The sequence below is a fragment of the Euprymna scolopes genome, chromosome 39, assembly GCF_053919585.1.
Source record: "Euprymna scolopes isolate OS-2025 chromosome 39, ASM5391958v1, whole genome shotgun sequence".
Taxonomy (NCBI): domain Eukaryota; kingdom Metazoa; phylum Mollusca; class Cephalopoda; order Sepiida; family Sepiolidae; genus Euprymna; species Euprymna scolopes.
This window is the reverse complement of record NC_136520.1, coordinates 29908492-29930647: the sequence shown is the minus strand read 5'-3', so window position 1 is coordinate 29930647 and position 22156 is coordinate 29908492. Positions and strand designations below refer to the sequence as shown.

The 22156-nt window shown below is 28.7% G+C and overlaps 1 protein-coding gene across 50 annotated transcripts in view; it reads right to left on the bottom strand.

Annotated features, from left to right (window-relative positions):
* Positions 1 to 22156, bottom strand: part of LOC145263687 (SWI/SNF-related matrix-associated actin-dependent regulator of chromatin subfamily D member 1-like) — a 273700-nt gene that overhangs the window by 122951 nt on the left and 128593 nt on the right. For 15 of the 50 annotated variants that reach the window (XM_080120572.1, XM_080120573.1, XM_080120581.1 and 12 more), the window contains 2 exons: positions 20890 to 20937; positions 14133 to 14162 (listed from right to left, as the gene is read on the bottom strand). The exons of 20 other annotated variants lie outside the window; for them this stretch is intronic. In XM_080120572.1, coding sequence (XP_079976698.1) covers positions 14133 to 14162; positions 20890 to 20937 — 78 coding nt within the window. The remainder of the gene's footprint in view (positions 1 to 14132; positions 14163 to 20889; positions 20938 to 22156) is intronic. 15 more of the 50 variants (XM_080120583.1, XM_080120574.1, XM_080120582.1 and 12 more) reach the window with 1 other exon arrangement.

Sequence of the window (22156 nt, the reverse complement as noted above, 5' to 3'; positions counted from 1 at the left end):
GACAATACGAAGACTATGCCACTTCTACACTCTACACTATTGGGACAAAATTTTGTAGTCGATAAATGGAGTTTTCAGCTAAAAAACAATTGTTTGTACTGATTTTTCTTGTCAATTATAATAAATTACAATGGTAGCTTCCAAAATTATGCCGTTGAAATTACCTGAATATTACTGAATTATTAAAAAAAACTACTTTAATCATGTTAGCAGGTGAAAAATTGTGGCCATCTTGTTTAAATCAAAACGGAAAATTGAACTTTCCTGTGTCTTACGATCGTTTTCATCAAATTCTACTTTTTAATTTTCTTTAATAAATAATTTTCTACCTTGTCGATTTTTGTAATTTTTAGATATAATCATCTTAAAAATACAAGGAATACATAGATACCATTGTTTTCATTTATGATTTCCGAAATTTTGTCCTAGTAGTGTAGAAGCGCCAAGAATACAATTATAAAATATCTAAGACTTCTACTCAGTCATGGCTGATAGAACAAGAGCAAGCTACTCCTGTGGAATAAATAAAAGATTTTGTTTGAAATTCATTACAGATTCAAGAGTTCAACAAGACACACCTATAGAAGGTTGGAAGTTACCTCGGCCGAAACATTGTAAGACTAACATCCTATATGAGAACCGTAATCCGAATAATACAGACTGAGTATTGACGTTGGAGTGGATTACCTTGTAATTGTCGCTTGTTAAAAAAGATCTTTTGTTCTTATTTGTAAACTACTTTCTTTTCCATTAGCATCTCTATATAAAATCAGGTATGTTTATATATTTGTATGCACAGAATCCACTTCTAAACTAATTAACCAATCATAATGAACTATGGAACACAGCTACAAGGTGATAGGGGTCATAATATGGGCTATATGCTGTTTAATTTAAAAAGAGATAAAAAGTAAATAGAAGTCATTTGTGAAAATTCATATACTTCAGATTTTTGTAAAATTTTAATTAGATTTCCCAAATTTTAGGTGTTTTTTTTTTTGTTTTTTTTTTTTTAAAGTATTTTAAGATTTTAGGAGGCATAACATAACATAACATTTCCATATATTTGAAAACCTTTTTTTTTTTAAACTATTTTTCTTTATCCTAACCCTAACCTAAAACGTTGCATGCTTAGTGTCAGCTGCCTTTTCACTTTTTTATTTTTCGTTTTCAAATCATGAAGTGCTTCAGCCATCTAATATGAATAAATGATTACATTCATGTTCAATAATACGAAATTTCAAAGCTGTGGAAAAAAAAAGAAAAAAAATGCAAAACAGCAGATGTCACTACAGCATACAAATGCAAAACCAAGTAAGGCTTTAAAAAAAAAAAAAAAACACAAGTAAGGTTTAAAAAAAAAATACTGAATAATTTTTTTTTGCAAATAAATAAAAACAAAATAACAAATTTGTTCTGTTCATCTAGCTTTTATGTCAATGTCCAGGATTTTCCATCAATATTCAGAAATGACTTTGTACCACTGGGTACTCAAAGTTTTTTTTTTTTGTTTGTTTTTTTTTTTTTAATATTCTTGTTGGAAGTTAAATTTAATTATTAACTTACCGTTTGGCCATTAAATTATTAATTGGACAAAATTATCTTAAATTTAAATCTTTTAATTCAAATAAACTAAAGATATCAAAGCAACTGTACATCACATTTAATATTGCAATCGTAACAAAATGACAATTATAAATTGTTCCTTTGTTTGTTTGTTTTGTTTTGTTTTGTTTTTTAATTATTAAAAAAATATCTGTTTTCACACAAATTAGAATCTCATTAATTTTTGTTAACGGCTATTGCAAATATAAAACAATACTGATGTGGTGGAGAGGGGGGCAGAAGCAATGTTGCAGAATCAGAGTCTGAAGAATGCTACAAGTCTATGACAGATTTTTTTAATCTTTGAAGAATCAACAGTTAAACTTTTGGAAGAATATCTGAATAAAGAACCGGATATTTTGGAATTCTTAGAAGTCAGAGTTTAATTTCTTGTGACATTTATTGGGTAGATTTCTATCAGTATTTTGCTTAATTTTTTAGCAATTATCAAGACTCCCCAGATGACCATCTCATGTCAGCCAGTTTTTTCATGTTCTATCTTAACACTCAGCACTACTCGCGTTTCGAAGTAAATAAACGCTTTAAACTAAGTTGAACCATAAAAACTTATCTTGCTGTAACATTTATTTGTTATATATTGTTTTTTGATCACTTTTTTTGTTTATACTGCAAATTTACTAGTTTTATATATTTTGGAAAATTTTCCAATCATAGTCTGTTTTAATATGTGTATATTTTTTTTTATATATATATACAGCATTGGTTTATTTAAGAAACACCATTTTTTATGCATTTGTTTATTCAAAGCTACCTATCTCTTCATTTAAATGAATTTGTTAATGATTGTACAAATTTATCCATTCGCTCATTGTGGTTCTTATTATTTGGTATCCAAACATCAAATTCAATTCACAGGGGAGTTTTTTTTCTGTTTTGATTGGTTATATCAATTATCTAAGAAAATTTATATTACCTCTAGTAAAAATAGAGTAGTTGCACGATTGCTTGGCCTGTTATGGAGGATGGTCTTTATTTTTTATCAGAAAATTAGATTGGAAAGAAAATTATTTTCTAACGAGTGCATATGGATCCAACGATTGTAATTGCTGATACTTCATTTATTTTAAGACTCAAATTAATTTACTAAATATCGAATTCGACACGAAAAATTTTTGGTGGAAAAATCAAACATGAAAGAATGTCTAAGTACAAACATTTTTGGTAAAAGCTTCAATTCCCCACACGTGTAATTTTATCGAAAAGATGATCTGCAGTAATTCAAAAATCGTTTTTGTTTTGTTTTTTGTTTTTTCAATTATGACATGCTGAACTTATTGGTATTAAAATAAAATTAATTTTATCATGCAAGAAATTAGAAAAAAAATTTTTTGCCACGTCTACATTATTGGGACGAGATTTTGTAGTTGATAAATGGAGTTTTCAGATAAAAAACAATGGTTTCAACTGATTCTTTTTTGTCAATTCTAATAAGTTACAATAGTATCTTCCAAATTATGCAGTTGTAATTACCTGAATATTACTCAATTATTATAAAAAACAACTTTAATCGTGTTAGCAGGTGAAAAGTTGCCGCCATCTTTGTTTAATTCAAATGGAAAATTACCTCCCTGTTGAACTCTCCTGTGTTTTACCATCATTTTCATCAAATTCTATTTTTTATTTTCTTTAATAAAAAATTTTCTACCTTATTGATTTTTCTAATTTTTGGATAAAATCATCTTAAAAATATGAGGAATACGTAGATACCATTGTTTTCATATGAAATTCAGTTTTACGATTTCCGAAAATCTCGTCCCAATTCTGTAGAAGCGCCCCAGTTTTTTTAATCAGTACATTTGCGAATACACTGGCATTTTAGATGAACACTCATCAATATAAAACTTAAAATGAAGATGCCAAATCAAATCAAAGTCATTTAGTGAGTTTTGTTATACATAAAAAAAATGTAAACTATCGATGTTACAGTCCCAAATGATTTTGGCCTTAACAGAGCTGAACGGGAAAAAATAACAAAATATCAGGACCTAAAAAATGATCTAAAAACGACATGGTCTCTGAAAGAAATAAACATTATATCGGTTGTGATAGGAGCAACTGGGTTAATAAAAAAGAATCTTCATAAATACTTAGAAGCAATCCCTGGAAGACCAAGCTGTAACGAAATACAAATAGCAGCCATAAAGGGAACAACATCTATTCTTAAAAGAGCCCTCGGATATAAATTTAAATCATAACAGAATCAAGTGTTAGCTCCAGGAGGGAGCCCCTTGATCTCTTAATACTTACTGAAGTAAAATAAATAAATTAAAATATTTATAAAAATATTTGTTTCACAACATAATTATTGAATTCTTTAAATAAATTATTTTATTATATAGTTCAATAACAGGCTACTTCTTTTTATTTTACAAATTCTTTGTTCCAAGTTTTATGGGCATCCATATTAGAAATATGCTAGTGTGTCAACTAATGTAATAATTTTAAAAATGCCCCCTACCCCTCTGTATTTTCTATGTAATATTAAATTAATTTTAACACCAATATCTTCAGAATGTCATAATTATTAAAAAGTATAATTTTTGAGCGAGTGCATATCATCACTCTGATAAAATTATACATGTTAGAAATCAAAACGTTTACCAATATTTCTAATACGTCAAACTGCTATGATAAAAGACAAGAGATTATATGACCAATGCATAAAAAAACATTTTAAAAATAAAGATAATATAAAGACATCCATTAAAAAAAAATAATAAATCTTATAAAATGGAGTCCATTTTAGTAAATTGTCTTCCTGAAAGATCTAACATTTATCAGATGAGTGATGTTATAAAAATTAACACAATTTATTATACGTTTCAGAATTTTTGAGATGATTTGATAATTTGGATCATTCGAACTATTGATCTCGTCTTGAGTCTTATTTGTACAACATTTCAGTCGATGTAACCTCCGATCTTCTTCAAGTATATCCTGTCGAACTCTGGAATCTTTCTGTCGAACTCAAGGACTCATGGCGTAATGGATAAAGTACTTGTTAAAATTCAGTTGTAAAGCTACATTCTTCTGGAGGTTGAAGGTTCAATCCTCAGTGTGGGTTACACAAAGTTACAATTGTGAATTTCTTAAAACTTCTACTCAGATAATGGAACAAAAGCAAATTATTTCCATGGATTAAATAAAGGCTTCCGTCCAAAATTCTATGCAGATTCCAGAGGTCAAGAAAGATTTCAGAGTTCAACATGATACACCTGATGAAGGTTGGAGGTTACATTAACCGAAACGTAAAAAAATAACACTTAAGATGATAACGGTAGTCGGAAGAATCTAAATATATAGTTTGTGAAATTCTTACAAATGCTACAAAAAAGACCGCTTTAAAATCTTTAGTTATCACCTTTTCATAAAAAAAGATTTGGGAGGTGATTTACATTTCTTATGTAGATTCTTCCTTGTGCACCATCATCGTCATCCTTCCTTTGTCACATACATAAAGAATATCTACATTTATTGAATTTTTACGGGAGGTGACAGTGATCTAGTAGTCAACAATAAGGACTGACGACCTGGGTGTCCCAAGTTTGAATCCACAAAAAAAATCATTTTTACTTAGGATGTTGGCAATCTTCATGTGGTCCATCCCCGTAACCCTCGCTATCTTTCTAGAAAGAATTCTTACTAGAAAAATATCAGGGAAACCAATGCTAACAATAGAATATTTGGATTCATACAATATGATTTAATTTTTATATCTTGTTGCCTCTGATATCAAAAGCTGTTCTTCTCCACATCCAAGCTAAGTTATATAGAAACTGTGTAAAGAGCATAAAGATATATAGCAATGAATGCTAGGCCCTCACCCATTCCTCTCTCTTATCCAACTGCAGAGCCATGACAGATCCATGACCAAATGTGAAATCTGACCAAAACCAACACGGTGGATTTGTTGAAAGCACTACATTTTCCCAGCATAAAGGTATATTCTAAAGATGAATCAATTACACTGGTATGATCATGTATCAAACCCAAAACAGCACTCACCCTAGGCAAGTTGAACCAGTTTCCTTCAAAACAAAGTTTCATTGGAATATAAAATTCACATGCGGCTCCAGTTTGGTAACATTTTTTATATATTGCTTTTTGATCACTTGTTAGTTTTCTTTTCTATACTGCAAATTTATTAGTTAGTTTTATATATTTTGTAAGTCATAATCTGTTTTAATATTTTGTTTTTCATATTGACAGCATTGTTTAAGAAACACCATTTTTTATGAATTTCAGGAGAGATAATGTTGGGTTTTGCAGTTCTTGCAGGGAGGTGTTGACATCCTCCTACATAATGTGCCTGGTATTCCCAAATAGTCACCCAAATGGTTCTGACCAGGTTCAACGTTGATCAACTTTGGTGATCTGAGGACCCATAGGTTCAACATGCTTATGCTGCATTATGGTCATGCGGCACGTTCATCTCTTAAATAAACGGTTGCAGAAGCATGGATGACTTAAATTGCAGGAAGGTTGGTCAGCCAAGGAAAACATGGAGACACATGATTAGACAAGAGGCAGGGTGGAATTTGGAGACAGTTTACCCTCTGAACTGTTAGAATTGGAAAGTGAGCTTGCGTAATATCAGAAAATACCTGATCTCTAGACAAGGGAAACATGACGTTAAATGAATTGAAGACAGAGAATATTTGTTAACATTTGAGTCACTCAAAACGTGTGGTAGTAGTGATTTAAATTGATATGCAGGAGTTGACCCCACATGTCTGGACCATGTTAATGGTCATTGCTTGACCTGACTGGACTTTAAATAAAAAAGCACAAAGGGCATTTGCACCTAAGTACAAAGGGCAGTCCAAAAATAATACCTGCATTTTTTTTTTTCTGCCAGAATGAATCAGAGAACTTGCAAATTGCATTGTTATGATGACTATGACTAAACTTATACATTCATACCCTAAAAGTTTCATATCTGTTGTAGATATTGATGTGAGACTCTAAGAAAGCAACCCCTGTCATACAGATGCGTTAATGAATTCCTGGCAAAAATGCATCAAGAATGGTGCTGATCATGTACAAAAATAAATTCTGAAGCACAAAAGGTTGATCGTTTTAATGGTAATACTTCTATCTTTGTAGCTTTTCAACTTTTTGAATAAAAAAACATAGGCTTTTCTTTTGGAATGACCCTCATATGACAAAGTACACTCCGGACGCCCATGCACAACCATCGCTCATAGCTGACAAAAGTACATAGAGAAAGGTGGGGACTATGTAGAAAAATGAATTCTGAAGCACAAAAGGTTGCTCATTTTAATGGTACCACTTCTGTCTTCTTAGTTCTTCAACTTTTTTAAGTTAAATTTTTTTTTTTTTTAAATAGGAGGCTTTACTTTCGGAATGACACTGGTACAGATAACATGGAAAAATAGTATCCCTACTTTCTTTCATTGTATCATCATCATAATCGATTGAATGTCCATTTTAAATGTTAGCATAGGTTGAACAGTTTTTAGAAATTGACTAAGAAACTAAAATTATTTTGCACCAAATATTTATCTCTCTCAAACCCATCCTTATCACCTCCTTCCATATTTTCCTTAGCCTTCCCCTGCCAACTTCTACATCTACAAATCTAAGAACTCTTTTTCATTCTTTCAACATGACCATACAATTGAAGTCTCCAGTTTTGCACATCTCTCCTTATGTTGTCCAAATTTAATCTTCTACTGAGGTCATCAGTTCTGAGCATGTCTTCAAGATTCACATTGAATGTATTATCCTCATATTATTTCACTCCATGCAACGCATGTCCTCAACCTTCACTGGTCAGGTTTTATTTCTATACATCATCACACTGCATCGACAGTGATGTGAATTTTTTTTTCTTAATTTATAACGGACATTCTAAAGATTACATGAAGTTTAAAATTTCTCTCTGTACATAAATTCTTTACTCCTTTGTGAAATAATAGTTAAAAGATCTTAGGCGACTATTTACTAAAACGGACCCCATATTTTTTTTTTTTATTTACATACATTATATATATATAGTGAAATCAAAGGATATGCAAAGTTTACCTGATATAAGGTATGGTAAACTTCGATATAATATAAATACCAAGTATTTATAAATAGATATTTTAATCCAAGCAAAATAAATTTAAAAAAAAGCTCAATACAAAAATAATAGAGTAGAACTTATAAGAGAAAAGAAATTAAAACTGTAAGTTGAAATTTACAATCAACATTTATTGCTCGACCGAATACTCAAAAAAAAAAAACCAATTTACAAAGTCCTTATTCCGCGGAGTTTCATAGAATGCTATTCTTGCTATTCTTCTCATCAGAAGACAGAAAGAAATCAGCAAATTATATTTGTTTTTTGGAGTATTCAGTCAAACAACAAATTTGATTGTAAATTTCAACTTACAGTTTAAATTTGATTGTAAATTTCAACTTACAGTTTAAATTTGATTGTAAATTTCAACTTACAGTTTAAATTTGATTGTAAATTTCAACTTACAGTTTAAATTTGATTGTAAATTTCAACTTACAGTTTAAATTTCTTTTCTCTAATATATATATATATATATATATATATATATATATAACTAATTCTATAATAGTCATGAAAAACGACGAAGCAAAGAGTATATTAGTGACCATAATTGGTCACATGCCATCACACAGAGGCAGCAAGACAACATAAAAGTATGACTGAGAAGATACATAGTACACAGGACATGAAAGTGAATGCAAAAACTTTGTAGGACATCAAAAAGTACAAATCAAATATGGAGTAGCAACAATAGAAATAACTACATGACAATGAGCACACCAAGAAAAAAGCTTTTTAATGATATATAAAAATTAAGGTCAAATATATCGATAACTTGAACTATAAAAACAATACTCTTTTCAAAAGTGCTCAATACATGAGTAGAGCTTTTATATATAAATAAACATTAGGGAGAATCTATGTATATCGACCTACATATTAACATTGCAATGTACGTTAAGCCACATAGGTTCTTCCTAATGTGTGCGTATATATATATATATATATATATATATATATATATATGTGTATGTATATATATATATATATATATATATATATGTGTATGTATGTATGTATATATATATATATATATATATATATATATATATGTGTATGTATGTATGTATATATATATATATATATATATATATATGTGTATGTATGTATGTATATATATATATATATATATATATATGTGTATGTATGTATGTATATATATATATATATATATATATATGTGTGTGTGTGTGTATATATATATTTCAGGTTCAAAATATCAAGAAGTAAAAGCCATTGAATGTCAACAAAGTTGTTGATAGTGCTCAATTAAAAAAAGCAAAATATTATTTTATTCAATTTAGATAAACAAAATTACTATAAGTCGCTACAATAAATCTATAGGTGACAATATACCTCTGGCCTTACTCGAGGCCAGTCATTTAATGAAAATGAAAACCAAATATGAAAAATGGAAAGAACGGAAAAAAAGAAAAGGAAGAGAAAAAAGTTTTGGAGACCCTTTCTTAAAATCAATCATCTAGGTATGTATGATATTTTTAAGAAAGGGGAGACTAGTTTAATCAGTTATAATGAAGGTGTCTTTTGTTAGTTAAATTATATCAGAACGCCCACATGTTATCCGATCAGAAATTGACAATGTCTTTTAGGACTGAAACCGTAGATTTATTGCAGTGACTTATGGTAATATTTTATCTAATAAAATAATATTTATATAAGGAAACAAAAGTCTTCAAGATCTGCATAGAGCAGATGAGCACTTCTGTATGGCTTGGAATTGTGGGCACAGAACATGGCACATAGAAAACAGCTAAATAGCAAATACAACAGAATGCTATGAGCAAATTATAACCTCTTCTGGAAACGGCATCCCACAAACAACTGGATCATTGACTTGTATGTCAGCAGTTTTAAGGAGGAGACGACTAGCGCTAGGAGGATATGTAACCTATGAACGTACAGGAAAACTCCTACTTCAGTCTTCAAATGCAAAGAGAAGAGCTGGTCATATTCATGTCACATTGAAGGTGATAATTGAGGGGGGAAACTGGTCTGTCAGGGACCAATTTGCTGTCAGCAACAGCTGATTGAGCGTTCTGAAGTTCGGAATTTGTCAACTTTCACCTACGTCTAGTGGGGTGTCGAATGACTGAAGACATTCATTTGATTCCTGATATCTTTACACTATGATTCTATTTTTACTAATGCATAACCGTTTATCAAGGCTCAAAATTTACTCAAGGATAGGAGTTAATGAATTTGTCAGCTGAACGGTGAGATAAACTTCTGCACTTTAATTCAAGCTATGATATAAAATAATTTTATGAAATCAGCAGTCAGTTTTCAACAATGCAATGTAAACTAAAATGTATTGTGGACTAAGTCACAGCAGGGAGACATGTGAAGCTTCCTCCCAGTACACTGCAGTGGATCCCCCACCAGAGCAGGCAATCAATCAATTTTTATTAAAAAAATGGGCGATTTCACTGATTTCAATGACAATAAAAGTATGGGAAGAGTGGAACATTTGTTGATCTTCATTCAATCCTGGCCAATGCCGAGTCTCCTGGCTAGTATATATATATATATATATATATATATATATATATATATATATATATATATATATAACTTATTACTGGAAATCATATGTTTTGGAAACAAACAATCAAATTCTGCTGTCTAACTCATTATTTCTAATTAAGAGGACGGCTCAAAAAGAATTTTTTTATATTGGATGTGAAAATGACTATGTTGTAATCAGCTGCAAAGTAGCATTGTCATATAGTGGTACACTACGTAACTACCGGTTTTCATACTATCTTGTTTTTTTTTTGCAGGACATAACTTTAAAATTTGTAGAAAATTACAAAGTAAAACCGACATTCAAAGATTGATTTTTCATGAAATTCAATCACCATTCATTTGCCTGCCACTTTTTATTTATATATATGTGTTTTTAATGATTAAAAATATTTTTACATTGGTAAAACTGGGTATTAAAATTTTTTTATTTGTTTGTTCTATTCTAAGGACCTGCTCATAGTAATCTATATTAAGGGCCTACTTATAGTGCAATTGAAACCCAAAACTGAAAGTTGATTTCAAAAGATCATTTTAAAAAAGATATTGGAGCTGACACAAGGTTAACAGGACTCTGGTGAACATCCAGAATTAACTTTCTTTCTTTTTTTTTTTTTTTTTTTGACCAGTTTTTAATGTGGGGAAAATTCTAGCTCTCTCATAAGGAGCATTCTGAATTGGCACAAAAATTAAAATTTAAAAAAATTTAGTTAAAATGGAACGTGTAGAATGCAATACAATGCAGAGGTAATGGAAAGACACAAGCTGAAGCAGGTGAGAAAGTTTTATTATACAACTTACAAATACATGTGTACATATTCATATATTTCTTATACACATTATATTTATATTTGCATTGTGATCACCTGGGAAAGTCAGTCTGGTGGTATATCCGTGTTATATGATATTTTGAGAAAGATCTCTTTGTCAGATATTTATTTGACTTTGGTTCAAACGTGCTGTTGTTTGAACCAAAGTCAAATAAATATCTGACGACTATACAATGCTTCAAGCAAACTACATCCACCTCTTAAAAAAATAAAATTATGATAGTTTGATTTCTCCTTCACTGATTTTGGACAGGAAAAAAATGCAAATACTACAGCACCAGGATCCATCATCCTCTGGTCATCTCTGCCTGTGTGTGTGTGACAAGGAAAAGACGAGTCAGGCATGAAACCGCAAATCAATGGAAGGAAAGTGGCAATACTGCTTCTGCATCATTCCTTTTTGTATTCCCGACTTTGCATGCAATCATTAAAACTTGCTGATGTCGGTGTTGGGGACAAAAACCTGCAATTTTGCAGGCTAAAAGAATAGCTGTGATGAATGAGGAGGACTTCATGCAGAGCAGACAAGACTGAGATGCAATCTTCACGAACACTGTGCAGAAGTCCAACTCACTTTACAAGCAAACAAACAAAGCAGCAGCCAGATCTAACATGCCAAGACAACACGACAGCAAAATATCAAACCTCCAGAAAAACATAAAACAAGCAAAAAATGGAGGATTTGTTACTTTTATTAAACATTTTTTTTTAAATTTTACAATGAATTAAAATAGATTGCAATTCACAAATTTTTATGTGATAATAAAATGCAGAATTATAAAATCGAGCATCTGAGAAATAAGCAAATATGAAAATGACAAATTCAAATCTACATCAGTTTCTTAGACATTTAGGTTGACCTTTGCATGCGTGATGAGAAATCAAACAAGCCAGGTTTATTATTTGTTTCTTTACAAATACCATGCTCATATGCGATGGTCGATCAGAAGTCAAAGAAACCAGCTTAGATCTAAATTTGTCCTTTTCACATTTGCTTATTTCTGGTGTACCTCAAACCTAACTGATCCAAATTTGATCATGTCTTGGAATTTTTTAGATGAGGATGGGTAATTTGTATTTTTCAGACTACTATTCTCATCTTTGTTGTTATATTCACAACATTTCAGTTGAGGTAACCTCAGACCTTCTTCAAGTACATCTTGTTAAATTTTGAAATCTTTCTGTTAAACTCAGGAAACTATACAGAATTTCACCATGTATCCTTCATTTATTTAATCTACGGGTGCATACTGTTCTCATTCTGTCAGCCATGATTTGGTAGAAGTGTTGACTTAAGTTATTCTTTGTATTGAGCACTTTTGAAAAAAATATTGGTTCATATAATAGTGATGGGACGACTCCAATATATTTCCTGATTCTGATACAATTACCAATTTTCTAATAAATTCCTGATTCCGATACAATTACCGATTCCGATTCTTTGTAAATCTCTAAATATTTTACTATGAAATTGTTATTTTGTCCTGATTTCTGTAAAAACACATCTTAAATGTGCCTATATTTTCTCAAATGCTAAAACACATTTGTGAGGGGGTGATCTAGAGATTTTAGTCTTACTGGAAGTTTAAAATCATTAAATATTTATTATTTTATTATTACTACAATCAGGAGACGATGTTTCTTAAACCAAAATCAAATAAAAAAGATAATTTAAGGAACTGGTTTTGGCATTGGGAAATAGGCTAAAATTTTTCTGATTCCGATACCCCAAAAAGCTCTGATTTCCGATTCTGATTAATCACCCCAACACTAATATGTATGTGTGTGTGTGTGTGTATGTCAGAAAGAGAATTTATTAATATTTCAGTTATATATGCATGATATAATAGTCATGTAATATATTGTGAATATATATGTTTTTAATATGTACTTTAACAGTCCCCAATACACGAGTAGAGCTTAATAGAAAGAGTATGAAAAGATGTTCATGGCACATAAGCTACAAGGAAACGTTCACGTTTCATTCCAAATTAAATCATTAGACTATATATATATATATATATATATATATATATATATATATATATATAGTTTAATGATTTAATTTGGAATGAAACGTGAAAATTACATATGTGTATACATACAGACACATATGTAAATTTAGCCTGATGATTTCTCTTGGAATAAAATATTATATTTATTTATACAAACATTATTGGCTACATATATGTATACATATTTCTGCTGCTTTCAAGAAGCAGTGTTTTCAGGCTAGACTTTTTCTTGACCTGATACCACTGCTTCTTGAAAGGAGTTGCAGTAGAAACATGTATTCATATACGTAGCCAATGTTTGTATGAATAAACATACAATAAATACGTTCTGCTTATCACTGAGCATTTTGTAATAAACGCCAGAGTTTCAACGGATTTACATCTAGGAAGCTACAATGATATAATCATGTGTTTGTGTGTATGAATTTTACCAAAGTTTAGATTTTATGATACCATTGGTTTTACAAACTAGAGTCTGATAACAAATTTGAGTTTAAATCCATTTTATCATTCCTTAGACATTAAAAAATATGCTAGAGGTAATAAAACAGATTCAAACAGTTTTTTTTGTTGTTGCCAGGCTCAAATTTATTTGCAAAACTATTGGTAACAGATCAAAGATTATATAAAATTCCTAAACAAATATTACGCTCTTGTAGAATAATTGAGCACTATTGAATTTCTTTTCACCCAGCAGAACCAACGATATATGTACATGCTTAGAGATAACAGTGAGTACATTGAAATTTGTAAGTAAAACCTGTTACCAATTAAATTTTTGACATACCACATGATCGTTTGTTTTATATTTTTTTAACACACAAAAATAGTTATTACAAGAAATTTAAAAAATATATTTTCAATAACAGAGAGACCAAAATATTTATATATTTCAATCTAAATAATAAAATTTAAAAAAATGTTTTTTTTTTTATTTTGCAAACAAAAATTTTAAAGGGTGGGTAATCCATGCAAAGTTCTGCCCAACTAACACATACTAGTAGGTATAAAGTCGGAGTCTGTACAAACCTGAAGGATTTGCAATAACCTTTTTGGTGTCTGCAGCAAAAAAAATAAAAGAGTATGTATATACAATACGTCAAAGTTGTTTTCAAAATCTCTCTCTCTTATATTCTCTTCTTATATCTAAAACAAGGTCACAATATGAATGTAAAGAGTCTCATTAAAAAGTTGAATGAAATATCTAGGTCAAATAGAAAAAGTCTACTTGCTGATGGCTGCCGATTTTGAATTAGGAAATAGGCGAGCAGTGTTTATCAGAAAACTATTACAATATTTTACATTTTAGGTTAGATTTTTTTATTTGTTTGTTTGTTTGAAAATACGTTTTAAATACAGGGCTCTACATTGCGAGTGAAACAGCCGCATTTGCAAGTGGTTTTTCAAAGTGGTGATTAGAAATAATGAAACGCTTATATTTCGGCGATTGCATTTCTTTCACTGACAATCTTCCAAAGCTCACTACTGAGTGAAAAATATCTCTTCATTTTTTTCTTGAATAAAACGAACAAAGTTAAATGATTTAAACAATAAAAGTTTAATAGAACAATATACTTTTTTTAATGAAGGTTGTTTTAAAAGACATCTGAAGAAATTAGAATGTTTATACTTTCAAGTATCAACATAAAATTTGTTGTATATTTAGAATTACATTTATTAAAAAAAAATACAAAAAAAAATTTATTACATACATAATCGTCACAGAATGAAGATGTCATATTCCAAAAATCACGTGGATTTGGCTAGTAACTTTTCTATTTGGCTAGCAAACAAAAATATTTAGTTGTCAAATGTCAACTAAAGAAATTTGTCCATAGAGCCCTGAAATAGTTTCCAATTGAAAATATTTGACATTTTTTTTTTTTTCATTACTGATTTCAAATTGTAAAATATTCATCATCGAATTAAAAAAAAAAAAAAATACTAATGATTTTTTAACAAAATACTAGCAGGCTTCCCAGTATTGCCCGGTTGTAAGATATGCTTAAACATGATGTTTTAATTCATGCAGATTACGTATTTATTATTATAAAGACAATTCTCTATCAATGTTCAAGAAGTGGTATCACCCAAAGACCAAAGATTTGTTATATTGAAAGACTACATAATCGGCAATCATTTTTACAGAAAGAAGGAAGAGACTATTTATTTTGAATAATAAATAAATTAAATAAAAAACTTTGGTCTTCTTTATTTAGAAAAAAATATTAAGCTGACAATCAAAATAAATTGTAAAATTTGGTTAATTTGCAATAAATTAAATAAAATGGTCCAAAAATTTTGTTCATTTTATTAAATAAGTAACTGACAATTCTTTTTTATACTAAGAAAGAAAATATTTATTTTTCTAAAAACTATATCAATTGCTACAATTTTCAATAAATATGAGATATATTTGTTTTATTTAATGAATATTTAACTGACAATGGCAATTATTTTTATAGAAGAAGATAGAGAGAATTTCTGTTTAGTATTATTACATGTTAGATAACTGTATTATTTCAAACGAAATATCATGAACAATAAATTAAGCAGATAGATGAAGGCAGCAAACATGGAATCCACAAGATCTCACCAGACTATATTAGAATACTCTAGAGAATTTCATGTGTGTACGTCCATGATCACCTTTCACAATTGAAATGAGATTGTTCGATTAGCAAAGATTGCGATTAATCTGATGTACCTAAGATAAAATATATTCGATTTTACCGATTTTAAAATGAATTGTTCTAAAATCAAACATGCATTCCTATTGACAAAAACAGTACAACTTAAAAGAAATTTCCAAATGTGACATCAGTTTATCGATTTGAAGAATGCCAACACCATCTTCAAATTTGAGCCAATTGGCTCGTATAACTTTAGCAATTTCGCAAAAATCGGTTTTTGTTTAAAAACAAAGCAAAATAAAAAAAAAAAAGCTTTTTTAGAATTTAAAGAGAAAGGGGAATTTCATTCCTGCTGATTTACTAAAAGGTGCAGGTCCAACATTTGATAGAGACAAAAATATTTTAAGAGTTTGATGTGTTCAATGAAGAATATAACAAATGAATACTCCAATTTCTTAAACTTCCTGTAAATAATTATTTAGTTTTTATTAAATGTTTGTAAAAAAAATAGAATATTTTTCAAAAAGACAAAAGCAATCTGACCAACTAACAAAAAGCTAAAACCAGAACATGATAGACCAGTGAAAATGCTATTTATAATAATGTGATGGATCAATGAAAATACTATTTAAAAAGACATGACAGACTGACGAAAATATTATCTAAAACTGCAATACAACACACTCAATTGCTAAGTAAAACTAGATTGTAACAGATGACAATGCTTTTTACAATTAAAGCTTGAGAGACCAACGAAAATGCTACTGAAAACTAGAAAGTGACAGACTGACAAAAATACTATTCAAAACTATGACACATCAAAATGCTATTTAAAACTAGAATATGACAGATGGATGAAAATGCTATTTAAAACAACAACATAACCAAAGCAAAGAGACTGATGAAAAAATATTTTAAACTTAAGCGTGACAAACCAACAAAAAGATAAAAAAAAACTTCTTGTAGAGATTCTTTGACGAATTTAAATAATTTGCATTCATTCTACCTATATGTTTAGGGATAAAAATGCTGAGTGTGACAGACTGACAAAACAGATCTTTACATAGATTTTTTTATGCATTAAAAAAAAAAAAATCTTGAAGATATTTTTATTTTATTGTCTCTCAACTAACAATGACATTGGATTGCTATATTAAAACGCAATACTAAAGCAACTTTAGTAAAAGTTAGTGTCTCTCCAATGGTGCTTGGTTAAACAGAGCTGTGATGAAAAAGATAATTAAATATCAAGGTCTAATGTATGACATGAAAAAGAAACTGGAAGCTTAGGAAGATCTCCATTATTTCAGTAATTATATGAGCAACTGGACTCCTGAAAAACAATTTCAACAACTATCTGGTAAATATACCCAGTGAATCAAGTACAAGAGAGATACAAACAATTGCACTTAAAGGGACGGTTAGAGTCTTATAAAATCTCTCAGTTGGAATGCATGAGATAGTGTGTGAATGTATGGCATCCAATAGGATGCCTCATCCCTGGCTAGATCAAAATAAGAAAATGTAAAAAAAAAAAAAAAAAAAGTGTTTATATACACAGATATCAAAGAAGTAAATAAATACCCTTATTTTCTGAATAAATTTGAAAGTTGGGACCATTTCTTGCTAGTATTAACAGTGAAGTCAAAACACTATTTTAAGTTAATTCAACTTTACACAATAGATGCATCATTTCTTTTTATATATATATAATGTTTACACAACAAGGTTAACTAATTTTAGGTCTAAAAGATAGAATTTTTTTTTAAGTTAACCTACTACTAACCCTAATCTGGCGTGTGTATGTGTCTGTTCTTGCTAATCGAACATACAACTAGCAGTAAGGTAAGTCTTTTATTATTATTATCATTATTATTATTATTATTATTATTATTACCATTATTGTTATTATTACTATTATTATTTTTATTATTGTTATTATTATTATTGTTGTTATTATTATTATTGTTACTACTATTATTATTATTATTGTTACTATTATTATTACTATTGTTATTATTACTATTATTAGTATTGTTATTATTACTATTATTATTGTTATTATTACTATTATTATTATTATTGTTATTATTACTATTATTATTGTTATTATTGTTATTATTACTATTATTATTATTGTTATTATTATTATTATTATTATTACTATTATTATTATTATTGTTATTATTGTTATTATTACTATTATTATTATTGTTATATTACTATTATTATTATTATTATTGTTATTATTATTGTTATTATTATTATTATTATTGTTGTTATTATTATTACTATTATTATTATTATTACTATTATTATTATTGCTATTATTATTATTATTATTGTTATTATTATTATTATTGTTATTATTATTATTATTATTATTATTATTGTTATTATTATTATTATTGTTATTATTATTATTATTATCATTATGTTTTAAGTCTGAAATTTGCAACCATCTTGATTTTCTCATGTTTAAAATAAGTTAAAAAATTTTTTTTTTTCAAACTATTTTTCAAGAAACGAACAATAAAGCATCAATCAACAATTTTGAATCTCGAGTTAAGAAAGAGAGAGCTTTCAAGGAAATCTTATCTTATTAAAAAAAAACAACAACAAAATTTTTTTTTTCATTTTCAGAATGTTTAAACTATTCAAATTGGTTGAAAATTAAATTTGTAATATATATTTTTATTGGGTTTTTTTCCTTGTTGTTAACCATACTGCGAGATTACCTAAAACAGCATTAAATAGATTAGACAAATAAAAAATATCATAGTAATATAAATCAATGTAGTCAATTATTTTTATTGTTTTTATGGAAAAATAACTCAGAATTTTTTCATTTTTTTTATTTCAAAAAAAAAAAAAAGAAAAATTTTTAATTTTAATATTTCAAATTAAAAAAAATAAAAATAAAACAAATTATGAAGTGAATACAAAAGAATGAAGAGAAAGAAAAATATCTATGAAAATAAATATGCCATTCTCAAAATAAAAAGAAAAACAAAAATACACTTAACAAACAAAACAAAAAATTCTACACCATATATAAATTATTATTATTTTTTTTTAATTTAAAATAAATATAAATGAAATCAGTAACATTATTATGTTCCTACCTGAATATTTTATTTTTAATTATATATATTATACTAGAAGAATATCCATTGAGAATGGATAGAATTAATTCCACAAACAGAACTATTTTGCACTTTTCTAATCTGTCCCAGGACGGATGAAATAAATTCAATTTTGCACCATTTTTATACCTTCTTACAAAGATTAAAATCAAAATATAACACTAAACATTGTAATGAATCCTTATTCCAATTTTGATTAGAATCCATCAAATGATTTTGATTCTAGAAAATGTCTAAAATTAAGCTTAAGAGGTCTTAAAACTTTTTTTTTTTAATTCAGTAAACCTTGCTTAATTAGTGCCTAATGACTATGGATCAAATATAATTTAAATGTGAAATTTTTGAATTTTCAAATGGGAAGTTATATCACTATAATACTCCTTAAAAATCATTTAAAATACTCCAAAGAAACTAAAATTTGGGGAATATTAATTGATGTCTAATACTTATTGATGAAATTTCATAAAAATTGAAGGGATTTGAATTTTCACCAATGGCTCCCATCACCTTTTTTTTATTTTATCTCCTTTGAATAAAACTAAATTAAATGAAATATAGCCCACATTACCTAACCTTAGGTCTAAAAACAATGTTCCAAAATTCATACGTTAATTCATACGGAATCCTATAATAGAAATATATAAACATATACATATACCTAACTTAATCTATATATTTAAAAGACAAAATGGCCGCGCTTGTTTTTGTATGTCCAGCAAAGGCTTTTTACTGGGGTTCTGGGGAGGGGGGGTTACTATGTCTTCAAACTTTTTATATACTCCCTAGATTATAATATCTAAGATTTGAGAACGCACGTCATATCTAGATTTATCTTGATCGACTTTTATAAAATTCACGCTATCCCTTTCTCTTGTTCGTGTTTTTTGTATAAAAGTGAAACTAAATAGAAAGCAAAGGTAGCTTCTCAACCTTGTGCCGGGACGTCCATAAAGCAATTAGCTTTGATCAATGTCGGGGAAACCTCTCATATCAGAATAATTGCTATTTATTTGGACCCCCCCCCCCAACACTGTGGGGAAATAAATAAATGAAATGGCGGAAAGCTGAACTGGCCTTCAGCCAACCTTCATTTCTGCACCTGCTAGCAAGTCAACTTTTTAATTGACATCGCTAAATTTAAACGTTTTTCACGTCCTATGCCCTCGTAGTGTAGCGGTAAAATGTCACATTTTTTTCTGCCTTCGTGTCATGGGTTCGAACCTCCCTCCCTACTAACACATTTTTTCTTTTACACCTCCAAACACCCGGGCAACACAGGGTACTCCGCTAGTATAGATATATATTAAATATTTATTGTTATTTTAAATTGAAAAAAAAAAATGAAGTAATATAACCATCTACTTGGAATTAAATATGTACATATACAAATTATAAAAAAAAAAATTTAATTTAAAATTAAAAAAAAAAAAAAAATATTACTATCTCTCCATCTAAAATATTTTTTTTAATTTTATACCATATAAAAGATCAAGATCTTTGAAATTAAAAGAAAAACATAAAATTTAGTATTATAGCTAGCTTCCCAGATATAGAAATTTAAAAATTAAACCAGAGAGAAAAAAAAATAATGAAGAAAAGAAAAACTATGCACTGGCCATTCTCAAACAAACACACACAAAAAAAAAAAAGAAATGAAAAACAAAAACAACTAAACAAATGAAAACGACAATTTGAAATAAACAGACACTATACAATAAACACAAAATATTCACCATCAACAGACTAGCACAATACGTAAGACTTCAAGTAAAATGTTGTGCACTGTTACTGCCACTCAAAAAGACATGATCAAGAGAGAAAGTTAACTAAAAAGAAAAGAAAAATTCTCTAAACAAAATAGAAAAAATAAAATTTTGGTAAGTAAAAATAGGAATGTAGTGCAAAACCCCACTTGCTCAATCAACCCTTCCCCGACAAGTGACCAAAACTGGAGGACAAAAGACAAAAATACAGAATAAGAGTCGGCATAATTTGTTGGCAATATACCTTTTTGCCCTTTTCGCATCACCAATGTCATATAGGTAGGACTTGAAGCTACAATACATAAAGCATACCTCAGCTGCTTTTAGGGTCCGTCAAGGCAGACGTAAAATTAAGAGTACGATTCGGTTAAAGGGATTCATTTTTTTTTTTTTTTTTTTTTTTTAAAGGCAGAGTCAAAAGACTGCTCCCTATATTAAAAAAAGCAAAAAAAGAAAAAACAAACAAAAAAAAACAAATCTCTATGATACACATAACCTTGACAGAGAGAAAATATTGTATAACAAAAATCACATAAATAAATCAAGTAGTTAAAGAAAATAATTTTTCAATGAATTTGAGTTTTTCCAATGTCCTCCATGTTGTCTCCCATGTTTTCAGCCGGCTTTCAAGATGGCTTTGCAAAATCTGATCATTTTTATTTAAAAATAAACTACTTGATCAATTTACATATTTTGTATACCATATTTTATTTATGTCATGAGTGCATACATCATAGAGATTTTCCTTTATTTTTTTATTTTATTCTTTTTTTTTTTTGTTTGCAATATAGGGGGGAATTCTGGACAAACACCCAAAACGTAACCATATGACATAAAAGAAATGAAGAACACTTTTGAACGTTTTAAATAGCAGCATTCAATAGTAAGTAACACTACAAGTTATAAAATTTTAAATGGACGATAAAAAAAACATGATGCAATTATTCCTAAGAAGAAAAAAGAAAAATTCAAGTATGGCATCTTCCAAGCACAAGGGAAGAAACAATTCGATTGCTTCAGAATAAATAAGCTTTAGCTTAGTGCTTTCACGTGGCGTATTTTTATACAATCTCTGAACATTACGTTTTCAAATGTTAAAAAAAGGGGGGGGGGGTAAAAGTATTATCGCATCTTAAGATCCTATGCTGGTTCATTCGAAAGGAAAAATGAGATTTCATTTTTTGGGGAGTCGATCACATGAAAATCCTCTGAAATATTTTTTTTTCATAAATATTTTAGACTTTAGAGTCAGATTAAGTACAAAAATATAATGTAAAATGATAACTCTTTTTTTCAGACTAGTTAATATTTGAACAACACATAACCATTTCCTGCTTTTAGTAAAATCATAGTTTATTTTTTGCTTGCAGAGGTTTGTTGCCACCCAAACTTAGGGTAAGTGGCATGTAATTTTTTTTATTTTTTATTTATTTTTTTTTTTTATCGCTGAGTTTTTCAGGCTATTTCTCAGAAATCATGAATCTTTGACATTTTTCATGCACATTCATTAA